We start from the raw sequence: 12714 nt of genomic DNA, 5'->3' as shown, positions 1-12714 counted from the left end.
TAAGAGAAATGAGTTGAAAGAAGTTCTTCAGGCTAAAGGAAAATAATACCAGATGGAATTCCAGAGTTGCAAAAGGAATGAAAAGTGCTGGAAGTGGTAAATATGTGAGTGAGTACAAAAGGCAAATTTACCCATTTTTTAGGGTTTTTAAAATAAGATAATTGACTTTTCAAGGCAAAAATAATAACACTGTATTGTAGAGTTTATAACATAGTTAGAAGTAAAACATGACAATAGCACAAAGAATGGTAGTGGGAATAGAAGTATACAGTTGTAAGGTGCTTATATTTTACTTGTATGTCATATGTGAAGGCAAATGTGATTAGTTAAATATGTATTGTAAACCCTAGATTTTAGAGCTAGGACAAAAACTGAAAAAACATTTTTTAAAGAGGTATGGCTTTCCCTAAAAAAAAAAAAAAAAAAAACCCAAAAATTAAAAAAAAAAAAATGTTTGTATCACTGAAACTACCACATTGTTTTACTTCTGTTTTTGTGTTCATCCTTTCCTCTGAAGAGTGAACTCCTTGTGAGTAGGGGCTGTGGCCTTAGTTCTAGCCCCATGCAGTATATAGTAAGAATGCAGTGAGTATTTGTTCAAATGAATAAATGAATGAAATCACATTCAAATGAAAAAATAATAAATAAATAAATAAGTATAGCTAATAAGCCTAGAGAGGAGATAAAACACTAAAAGTGGTCAATTAATGCAAACAGATAGGATAATTAAAAAGAAATAGCAAGATGGTAGACTTGAATCCAACACTTAATATTACGTATTAAGTGTAAATGCACTAAACAAAATAATTAAAAGGCAGAGATTGTCAAATAGGATAAAAGATCATACCCAATTACATACTGTCAACAAGAAGCACTCTTTAAAACTGCAGACAGGTTAAAAATAAAAGAATGGTAAAAGATATATCACGCAAGTACTATGCCAAAGAAAGCTAGAGCTGCTACATTAATATCAGACAAAATAGACTCCAGGACAAGGAAAGTTACCTTATAAAGGAGGCAAATCATCAAACTAATAACAAAATGCATAAAGAAAAACCTGACATAACTAAAAACAGACATTCACAATTAGAGTTGGAAATTTCAACATTAATACAGTAAATGATAAAACAAGTAGGTAGTAAATTATAAGGGGGATGTGAACAGTAAAAAATATCAACTTGACCTTTCTAGGATGCTATACGCAACTCCACAATACATATTATTTTTAAGTGCACATGAAATATTCACCAAAATAGACAATACATAGGTGATAAGAAAACTCTCAATAAAGTTTAAAGGGCTTAAGATAATACAGAAAATACTCTCTAATGTCAACAAAATTAAATTAGAGATCAATAACAAAAGATACTTGAAAACATCCAAAATTATTTAAAAAGTAAACAACACTTTTATAAATAACCAGAGATTATTTATTTCTCCCAAAGGAGAAATCCCAAGGGAAATTAGAGAATATTTTAAACTGAGTGATAATGAAAATTAAAAAAATAAAAAAATAAAAAATTCTGAGATGCATCCAAAGCAGTGCATAGAGAGAAATTTATTGCTTTTGGTTTAATAATCAGTGATCCAGGGCTGGCCCATGGCTCATTTGGGAGAGCGTGGTGCTGATAACACCAAGGCCAAGGGTTCAGATCCCCTTACTGGTCATCTTTAAAAAAAGAAAAATCAGTGATATTAGCATTCCTCTTTAAAAATCTAGAGGAAGAAGAGAAAATTAAACCAAAAAGTAGAAGGAAGGATGTTTTAATAAAAAGCACAAATCAATGATATGTAAAATGGACAAATAATAGAGACTAACAATCAAATAATAAGTTGCTTCTTTGAAAAGGTCAATAAAATTGATAAGATATTAGCCAAGATGATTATATAAAAAAAGAGAAAACAGAAATTACCAATATCAACAATGAAATAGTGGACAGCACTGCATATCCCATAGACATTAAAAAATAATAAGGGAATAATACTATTTTTATATTTTTTATGTCAATAGATTCTACAGTTTAGGTGAAAAGGACTAATTCTTTGAAAGACACAAATTATCTATATCTCCTAAAAAATGAATTCATAACTTAAAATGTTCCCAAAAAGAAAGCCCCATGCCCAAATACCTTCAACAGTAAATTCTATAAAACATTTAAGAAAGAAATAATACCAAACTTATAAAAAATCTTCAGAAAAGCAGAGTAAGAAACATTTGCCAACTCATTTAATAAGCCTTGCACTATCTTGATACAAAAACCAAAGACGTTACATACCAAATCTCTCATGAACAAAGACGCAAAAAACAAAGTAAGAGCAAAAAGAGTTCAGCAGTATATAAAAAGAATAATACATCATAAACAAGTGGGGTTTATTTATTTATTTTTTTTTAATTTTATTTTGTCGATATACATTGTAGCTGATTATTGCTCCCCATCACCAAAACCTCCCTCCCTTCTCCCTAACAAGTGGGGTTTATATCCAGAATGCAAGATTAGTTTAACATTTAAAAAAATCAATCAATGTGATTCATCATATTACCAAACTAAGGAGAAAAATCATATGATCATCTTAATAAAAGTAGAGAAGTCATTTAACAAAACTAAGCACCCATTCATTCATGATGAAAACGTTTTGCAAACTACAGAAGAAACCTTCTTCAACCTGATACAGGGCACCTAGGGAAAACCTATAGCTGACATCCTATGTAATAGTAAAAGGCTCCATGCTTTCTCCTAAGATTGGAAACAAGGCAAGAATGTTCATTCTAATCACTTCTATTCGACAGCGTATTGAAGGTCCTAGCCTAGTACAATTTAACAGGAAAAAGAAATAAAAGGCATATAGATTAGAAAGGAAGAGATAAAAAAAATCCTAACAAATATATAAAAAAAGAACTTCTGGAACTAGTAAGGGAATTGAGCAAGGTCATATAATACAAGTACAAAATTAATAAGTCTGTATCTATACCTATATACTAGTAACAAATAAATTAGAAAGTAAAATTCAAAAAATACCATTTATAATAGCATAAAAACTAAAATACTTAGAGATTTTATCAAAATATGCAGAAAATACGTACTCTGAAAACTATAAAACATTGCTGAAAGAAATTAAGGAAGATCTAAGATTAAAGCTATCAATTAGATGACTTAACATTGGTAGGATGTCCACTGTCTCCAAACTGATCCACAGATTCAGTGCAATGCCAATCAAAGTCCTAGCAGCCTTCTTGTAGAAACTGAGAAACTGATTACAAAATTTATATGGAAATGTAAAGGGCCTATAACAGCCAAAACAATTCTGAAAGTAATCAAAATGGGAGGCCTTACACTACTTGATTTCAAGACTCACTATAAAGCTATAGTAATCAAGATAATGTGGAGCATTTGCTTAAGAGCAAACATACAGATCAATATAATACATAGAGAACAAAGTAGAAAAATATAAAAACATACAGAACAAAACAGAAAAATCAAGAAATAGACCAAAATATACATGGCCAATTTCAACAAACATGCCAAGGTAATTCAATGGGGAAAATGACAACCGTTTCAATAAAATGTGCTAAAAGACTTGGCTATCCACATGGGTAAAAGGTAAACTTCAACCCTAATCTCATGCCATATACAAAAACTAACTTGACATGGATCAAAGACCTAAACATAAAAACTAAAATTACAAAACTTCTACAAGAAAACAAAGTATAAAATTTTTATAACCTTTGGTTAGGCAAAGAAGTCTTAGACATTACACAAAAAGCACAAACACACAAAACACACACACAAAAGAAAAATTGATAAATTGAACTTCATCAGAATTAAAACCTTTCGTTTCTCAAAAGACAGAATTAAAAAATGAAAAGTCAATGTTAACACTTGAAAAGTCAAGTGGGAGAAAATATTCACAATGTATTTACAAATACATCATGATACATATCCAAAAGACTTGCATCCAGAATATATGATGAACCTATGAGTTAAAAATAAAATGATAGTTAAAGTGAGCAAAAATTTTGAATATACACTTAACAAAAGAAGATATACAAATATCCAAAAAATAGAGGAAAAGGTAATCGGCATCTAGTCATCAGAGAGGTATAAATTAAAACTATAAAGAAATACAGCTACATATCTACCAGAATATCTAAAATTAAAAAAGACTAACAATACCAAATACTGGCAATGATGTGGAACGATAACTCTCACACAAGGTCAGCAGGATGTAAAGTGGTACAACCACTTTGGAATTTCTTATAAGAAGTTTGGCAATTACACTGGGTTGAATGTCCCCTAAAACTTAATCCCCATTGTGACTATTAAGACGGTGGGAAATCTTATTATGGTAATTACAAGATGGTACCTTAAGGAGGTGATTAGATTTTGAGGACCATGCCTAGTGAATGGATTAAAAATGGTGGTCATGGTCATGGTTCTGAGAGCTTTAAAAAGAGAACGCATGAGGAGCTATCTTTCTGCTCTCTCTGCTTCCCCATTTTCTGCCATGTGAGATCCCTGGGTCACTGTCGCCACCTCCAAGACCCTCACCAGATGTGTTCCCTGGATTTTCGACTTTCCAGCCTCCAAAACTGTAAGCAAGAAATTTCATTTTCTTATAAATTACTCAGTTCCTAATATTTTGTTATGAGCAACAGAAACAAACTAATACAGCGATTTCTTATAAAGTTAAATATACACATATCAGAAGATCCAGAAATTCCACTCCTAGGTATTATCCAAGAGAAAGAAAACACATATTCACAAACTGACTTACATATGAATAGTCATGGCAGCTTTATTTGTAAGATCCCCAAACTGGAAATAATGCAAAATGCTCATCAATTGCTGAATAAAGAAACAAATCATGGTATATTCATGCAGTGGAACAGTCCTCAGCAATGAAAATGCAAACTACTGATAAACACAACAGAGGTGGATGAATCTCAAAAACACAATCTAATTCTGAGAGGGGAAAACCAGACTCAAGGGAGTACCTACTATATGTTTCCATTTATGTGAATTTCTTGAACAAGCAAAATGAATCTATAGTGAGAATGCAGACCAGCAGTTGCCTGGGGTGAGGCTTTGAGGGGAATGACTGCAAAGAGGCACAAAGAAATTGCCAGAGATGATGGCAAAGCTCCTCTCACTCAGATTTTGAAGACACAGTCGGTATCTCATCTCAACATTGTCTTGGAGAATCGTTAGAGTTGTAGAGACGGGAAGGAAAGGTATTCCTCATAGCAAAAGTAGCATGGGGAGAGTCACAGAAGTGGGAAATTTGGAGTTGAGCAGGGAAAATAACTGATATTTTTAAAAATTAACTTTTGAGGCACAATTTGCATACAGTATCACGCACTTAATAGTTTGATGAATTTTAAGAAATGCATACAGACCCATGTGACCACCATCTCATAGACAGCTTCCTTTTAAAAATTATCACTTCAAGCTGTTTTTGTGTTTAATAAATTGTAACACTATTACAAGTTTCATAATTCAATATTAAAACAAAAACAATAGAGAGGCAATAAGATAGACAATAAAAAGCACGGGCCTTGGAATCAGTTCCAGGTTTAAATCCTACTTCTCGAGCAAGTCACTTAAATTCTCAAAGCCTGTTTCCTCATCCATAAAATGGGGGTAACAGGAAAACCAATTTCCCAAGATTGCGGTGAGGATTAAGTGCTAAGCTTCTAGCACAATGACGAGAACATAGTAGGACGGGTAAATGGTATTCATCTTATCATGATTAGACAGGCATTCTTTGCGTAGTTACCATCAGAGGCATGGTACAGACTGTGGGACTTACAGGCAGAGGCTTTGAAACAGCCCCAAATGAAACTGGTACAAGGCTAACTAAAATGCCAATTCTGAGTTTAGCTTTCCTTCTGGTTCTGTGGTGAAGGCTCCAAAATATTTCATGCTCAAAGACATTGCTTCAAGATGGAATGGGTCACTTGAGAAAGGATTCTGGAACAAGTTTAAGGCAGGACACTGAAAAGGTCCTCCCCTCAGTTTGTCAGAACTACTCCCTGGCCTTTAAACAGAGCCCACTTCCCCCATTTCAGACCTCAAGAAACTGGGGAGATGATGCCTCCGAGATTCCCCCAAACGGCCCTGTTCCATCTGTGGGCTCAACCACCTGCTCTGGGTCCAGCTCCCTGGTTTTCCAGCATTCTTACTCCATGATCCAGCTCCCATATCAGCCTCCGGCCTGTCTTCTTGTGTCAAGATCCATTTCTTCAGTTTACCTACCTGCCACCCTACCCATTCAACCCTGCAAGCTGCCCTGATCACTGCCAACACCTACTGCATACTGCGAAGACTCCCCTCAGTCAGTCTCAGCTCCCTGGGGACCCCTTCCCCAGCTCCCAGCACACAGGACCCAGGACACAGTTGTAACCATAATAGAATTCAAGGGTCATGGGGACGGAGTGCCATCTACCTGAGCGACAAAGAGCTGGAACTCGTCAGGCAGAATCCATGAGCGAGGGTAGAAGTTGTACTCCTCAGGAAAGAGATTCTGCATGATTCTCACCGCTCTGCTCAGAGTGATTTTACGCACCATCTCCGTCATGCCTGGGGAAAAGAGAAGCTGTGAGATTTTAACAATAGCGGGCCACGAGCTATAAAACAGCCATTATTTGGGACTTTTAAAACCATCCACCCGACATATTCACTTTCACTTTTTCAGGCAGGATAAAAAAAAGAAAGGCATGAGTTGCTATGAAGTATCGGTTTGAAAGAATGTATTTTCCCCTAGTTTATTATTCTATTTTTTTTGTCACCCCCTTAGGTAACAAATAGAGGAGTATTTATCTCTTGCACTTAAAACTTAATACCCTCTTTAATTTGGGGCCACCATACATACTTCTGGGATTCCCTCCATCTTGTACCCTGGAGAATATTATCTTGTGTACATTATGAGAAGCTTGATTAAGTAGCTTTGTTTTCATCTTTCTTGAGTATTAAAATGTAAAATAAAAAAATATACACCTTTCAGCATAAAACATGTCTCTTTGAATCAAGGACAGGAAGTGGAAAAGACAGCACAACAAAATTTACAGTTTAACAGAAAAATGCAATCCACAGGAGTTCTTCAGTTATAAATACTGACCTGACATTGACCAGATCTCATTAATTTGCCCAGAAGGGATTGAAATATCTCACTTATAAAATATTTTAAAAGAATGGTGGATTTTTTTCTTGTAACATCATTAGAAACTTTTGTATTTTAGCAAATTTTAAGCAAATAGGTAAAAATTATTGTAAATTTTAGCATGCTTATTTCTTAAGTCAAATATCACTGCAAAATGGAGACTAAAAAGGCCTTTGCCCTGAAAGAGACTAAGTTCTATTAGTGACACTAGAAATTTGCTTAGCAAAGCTATTTCTAATAGAAAGTACAGAGTTCCGTGTCATCTTGGCATGCCCAAATGATCACACATTACAAATGGGCACAGTCAGAATGAATGAGTTCTCTAAACTCTCATGTTCAGGATACCAAGGGTAAACATCTGAGAAGGAAGATTTTAATAACCAACTTCTTGTTTCCTCAGCATATTAAAAGCAGCAATAAATCTAAAGATCCCAGCTTCAAGATGTCAAAGCCCAGCTTCTTAGCTCTTGTTTAGAAGGATATACAGAAGAATTAAGTAAGAAATAAAGGAGCTTAATAAGCACTAATAAACTGTGCTCCAACGTGGACTCTTTGATATTAAAGAAAACTCACTGAGGACACCTTTCTGAACTTCTCAAGAAATGAGTCTGGAAAATTACACCTATTTCCTTTTATTCTGCCACAAAGTTAGAATTTTTGAGTTCATTGGAGCTGAACACAAAGTAAACAAGACAAAATTACAATTTTTTTTGAACCATTTTACTTGTATGTGTCTAACATCTTAGTTACTGTATTAAGTTGAAAGCTTGCACAACTAACTGTAATGCAGCACCCTACACCAGGTAGGTGATGCCTCTTGACCAAATAGCGCTGTAGTGTTTTCTGCATTTTAATGGCATGTGACAGCTGTGACAGGTTCTCTTTCAGAAATCCCTCAGCAGGTCAGAAGGACTCGCACCACACAGACAGAAGTGCTGTGAATACAGGAGGGCAGTTTGAACACTGCAGCTGTGAAAATCAATGTCCAGAAATTGAGTAAATATTAATTTAAATCTGCAGTGGCTCTTTTTGTGACATCCTCCATAAGTCCCCCATAAGCTAGTAGATCTGTTTCCAAGTTTACCCTTGTGTCTTTAGGCAGTTTGAAAACAGCCAATTTTAGCACTCCACAAGCCAGTGGCTACTTTTTCCCAGACACACTTCCTGCTGCAGGCTGTAGACAGCTCACTCCTAATCCTGCCTGAATGCCTGTCTCTGGGAGGCATCAGCGTAGACCTCCCTCAATCACCTACCATCAGAGCCTTTGTTCCTCCACCTTATCTAAGCTGTGTTCCCTCCCAGTGCCCCCAGGGAAAGAGTCTCTGGCTCCCCACCAGACCCTCACTAGACTTCACTAGACCCCACACCTCTGGCGGTGGCTCTGAGACAGCTATGGGGAGTGGCATGTTCCCTCACTGCTACACTGAAAAGAGTAGCTGGGCTTCTAGCTGAGCCACGGTACATGTTCCCAGGGTAAATATGGGCAAAGGTAGGACACTGCCAGGCCCTGGTGGCTCTAGGATCCACTTCCTTTCCAAGCAGCTGCAGCACCTGACCCCTCCCCACTGGTGACTCCCTCCCTAGGTTGTGGGACCCATTCTGACCCGAGATGGAAGCTCAAGATCTAACCGTCAGCTCACCTCTGCTAAAAGCTTGACTCCGGCTTTGTATTCCAATTAGATAAGGAGGATTTTACCTGCTTCTCTGAGGCTCCATTGTTTGTCCCCAAATTTTGGTAACCTATCTTTTGCTCCTGGTGCCTGAGTGGCTGCCTTAGCAATGCCCAGAGCTGAGACCTTTGCCTTGTTCTTTCCAGTGTCTCCTCTACCCACCCCAAGCCTACCCAGCAAGGGCTGGAGTCCTCCTGCTGTGACTTTAGCCCAGGGTCTAAGGACCTGCTACCTACTAACAGGCTCTTTAGAGGCTGACTGCCTACTTGTGTTTCTCAATAAGGTCTATCCCTAGATGTCCCTATGGGGGTAGTTCTATCTGTTAAGTTCGGCAAAATGGAGAAAAAGGGAGGGAGAGAGAGAGAGACCCCAGCCAGGCACTTTTGCAGCCAATAGCTTTTATTCTACTAATGTGGAGGGGAAACTGAGCCAGATCAGCTCCCCCGAACTAAGGAAAGCAGGAAGGAGGGTTTGGGGTTGAAAGCAATTTTGAAATCAGTGGTATGCAAGGTGACATAGTCCTTGTGGTCCAATGACATCTGGTCGATTAAGGCATAGGCTCCCGATTACCCACTATCTCAGTACAAAGCATTCTGGCCCCATTCTGGCCCCATTCTGCTAGACACAACCCACAAGATGTTCCCTTGATGATAACAGTATTGTTTACCCCTTCCCAGGAGAGGAATCTCAGTTCCCAGAGAAGAAAGGAAAATGGGTGGGGGGGTGGGGAAGGCTCACCATGGCTGTGCTGAAGCTAAGCCAGCCATGAGACCCAATACTATCAATTGAGAAACCCCCCTAACTCAGGCTGGAGCTTCCGATACCAATGTCTTTCCACCCGCTACTCAGTCTGAGGCCTGAGTTCTGCTGTCTGCTACTCTGGAATCTCAAGGCCTGGTGGGTCTCATCACACTGGAGTCAACCAAGAGCACAACAGTTCGCTCCTTGGGCTTGCCCACACAACCTACTTAACCCAATTAAAACAAAACAAAACAAAAAAACTGAGCTATATTTCGAGCACTATTCAATCCAAACATTACTTATAACAATAATTCTTGGCAAAAATACATTACAAACACCAAACAACAAATAAATACTTTCAGATCCACCCTCTTCTCTCTACTCCCATTGCCGCTAATCAGTTCACCTTGTGCTGGGATACAGCAGCAGCCTCTCTTCTGTATCTCTGTTTCCTCTTTCAACCTTCCCACCCACGTCCGATGTCTCCTTCTGGCTGATCTTTCTAAATGCAAGCTGGCCCATGTCACTCTCTGTCTTAAAAATTTCTCAGTGGCTCTCCATGACCCTCGGGCTGTAACAAGGCCTATCACTCTCCACTGTCCACTCACTTGACCCATTCTAACCATCATGGGCCACCTGGCCTTTGCTGAATGAGCAGAATGCTTGAAGCATTCTGTCTTTGCACCCACTCTGCTCCCTTACTTGGTGTGGGGGTTAGGCCCATCCATACCTGGAGACTCAGATCACACGCCAATCTTCTCTTCAGGATCTCTCACCCTGCCTGACCCCAGGCAAATCGGGATTAGGTGATATGGCTTTGCTCCAAACTCCCACAGCATTCCAAGCTTCCTCTAGCACGCACTTACGTTGTACTTGACTTCTCTCTACATGCCCTTCTCCTTGTCTTTGCATCCCCAGAGCCCAGACCAGATGGACAGTTGGCTGCCCCCACAGATTTCACACTGAAGCTCCCTCCCTCTCGACAGAAAGCCCCCTCCTTATGGTGGTCTCTCGGGGACCACCTGCCACGCACTGACATATATTTCGGGCTGTTTACAGAAAACTGTTGTTTGTAAGCTGAAGACTGGCAAATCTGGACTTTCTGAAAGCAAAGACATATCTAAATCAGATTATTTTTATAGAAAGTCTTGATTCATCGGTTAAGGTATAATAACATATTTTGAACAAGGAAGTTGACCGTAGAAAAGTAACTAAAATCTAATGTACTGATATAAACAAAATAGATTACTTCCATATGTATATCCAAAAGTTCTCAGTTTATTCAGCATGTGAAATGTTTACACTTGCCTGGCATATCCGCTAGAACTTACTCTAAGTAATAAACAATGCATAGGAGAGGCATTTTTAGAATAATGGGATATATAAGAGACGGAATCACCCCACTGCTGAGGATTCCTCTGTCTCGCAGGGCAGAGGGTGTGGCAGCACCGCTCCTCTGCCTAGAGGTTCCAGAGCCTGCTTTGTCATTAGAACTAATTAAACGCTGTTAGTAAAGTGGAAAATTGTGTGTTCCAATCACTGCATGGGGAATATGTGATGGGGCCAACTTGCTTCTTTGGAATAAATATTCTTTTATCGCCTTTCAAGATGAAACTAGTCCTTTGGGGATACTTCTTTCTACATTTCTCATTTGTGTTCCAAGTGTAGATCCATGGCTACTTCTTCTTTCCTACTCTTAGCCGTTGGATGCAGCAGGAGCAAGTGAGGAAAATGTCAGTGAGCCTGATTTGATGACTCATGTCTTAGGAACTCTGTCCTCTTCAGAGTTGCTCTCTTTCAAATTGTGCTCTCCCGTTATCCCAATAAGTCCTTTCAGTGGCTTCACCAAGTATCCTTTTCTGAGCAGCAAGACAGAGAAAAGAATAGCCTTCCCATTAAACTGGTGTGCAAGAACCCCAGCTGCAGCAATCGTTCTTGTTCTCCAGCCAAACCCTTTCTCCTTCTCTAAGGACAAATTTGACCTTGGGTTAACCTTCTATATCTGTTCCCCCGGAAACCAAAAGGTGGAATGTTAGCTGTGTTACTGGATAACAAGGCACATAGTTAAAGTGATCCCTGATTGGTAAATCCTATAAACACCTGCTAGGAAGCCACAGCTCTAGGATTTCCTGAGTGTGGTGATTCTTGTAACTTAACATGACCCTTGTGGGGACTTTGGAAGCCATTACATGGAGTGGTTACGAGAGATACTGGCCCCTATTGGGCATCTAAGCCAAGAAAGACTCACATTCACCGATGTGCGTCTTGTCTCCCCACACCTGAGCTATCACTTGAGGGGCCAGAGACTAGCCCCTTGGAACTCTTGCGAATACTCCACTGAAGAGAAATGCTTGACACTGACTGACTGGCAAGCTGTGTTTCCTGCTTTGTGTCTTTCTAAGTGAATCTGAGCCTAGTGCATCCTATTGTAGTGACCTTGTGTGTCTGTACCATTAGTTGAAAACCCCCTAGTTGATGCGTAATAGCCAGTGTACAATGTGCGAATACTGGGTTTTCTAAGATGTGTTTTCTTAAAGACCTAGGCTAGAATGTTAACGAAAAAGAGTAAACTGATTCTCCCTTTTAAAAAAAGCATAAATAATATAATACTAAGAGAAAACATTTTATATTCAGGCAACTACACTCTGACTGTAACCACGTAAAAATGATAAATAAACATGGTTAAGGTCTGGGAGGAAATAAAGAAATATTCACATTGTTGTTTTATTAAATGAGGGATGAAATGCAGGGTGATATTCTTTTAAAATTACTTATTATTGTATTATAATACGGTTTGTGAAATACACCAACATTTTAAAAAATAAGTGGAAGACCCTTTGACCGCATCGTGCTCAAACTAACCAGATGTTCCTTTCTCCCTAAGCAGTCCCAATACCCTTAATCACCCTCTTCACTTAGCCGTCAAAAATAGTGAAAAATATAAATCATAGCAAAAGAAAGTGGTAGAGGTTAAAAAACAAGATAAAAGATACATGGGGAGGCTGGGAGTGGAATAAGGGGGGGTAGCTTAATGTGATGGCTATGGCACTTACTGGCTCTGAGTCCTCCTTGTAGGGAAGTGTCACTGAGATAATGTTGCCAGGTGAAAGGCAGAGGCTGCCTGCTGCCTGGTAGTCAGCATGGA

General features: G+C 38.5%; 1 protein-coding gene across 5 annotated transcripts in view; it reads right to left on the bottom strand.

Moving 5' to 3' along the window:
* Nucleotides 1–12714, bottom strand: part of TTLL11 (tubulin tyrosine ligase like 11) — a 258789-nt gene that overhangs the window by 200523 nt on the left and 45552 nt on the right. For all 5 annotated transcript variants that reach the window (XM_063081751.1, XM_063081753.1, XM_063081752.1 and 2 more), the window contains exon 3: nucleotides 6445–6578. In XM_063081751.1, the coding sequence (XP_062937821.1) occupies nucleotides 6445–6578 (134 nt within the window). The remainder of the gene's footprint in view (nucleotides 1–6444; nucleotides 6579–12714) is intronic.

The sequence above is a fragment of the Cynocephalus volans genome, chromosome 17 (assembly GCF_027409185.1).
Source record: "Cynocephalus volans isolate mCynVol1 chromosome 17, mCynVol1.pri, whole genome shotgun sequence".
Classification (NCBI taxonomy): domain Eukaryota; kingdom Metazoa; phylum Chordata; class Mammalia; order Dermoptera; family Cynocephalidae; genus Cynocephalus; species Cynocephalus volans.
The sequence above is the reverse complement of the archived record's forward strand: the minus strand, read 5'-3'. Positions and strand labels throughout refer to the sequence as shown.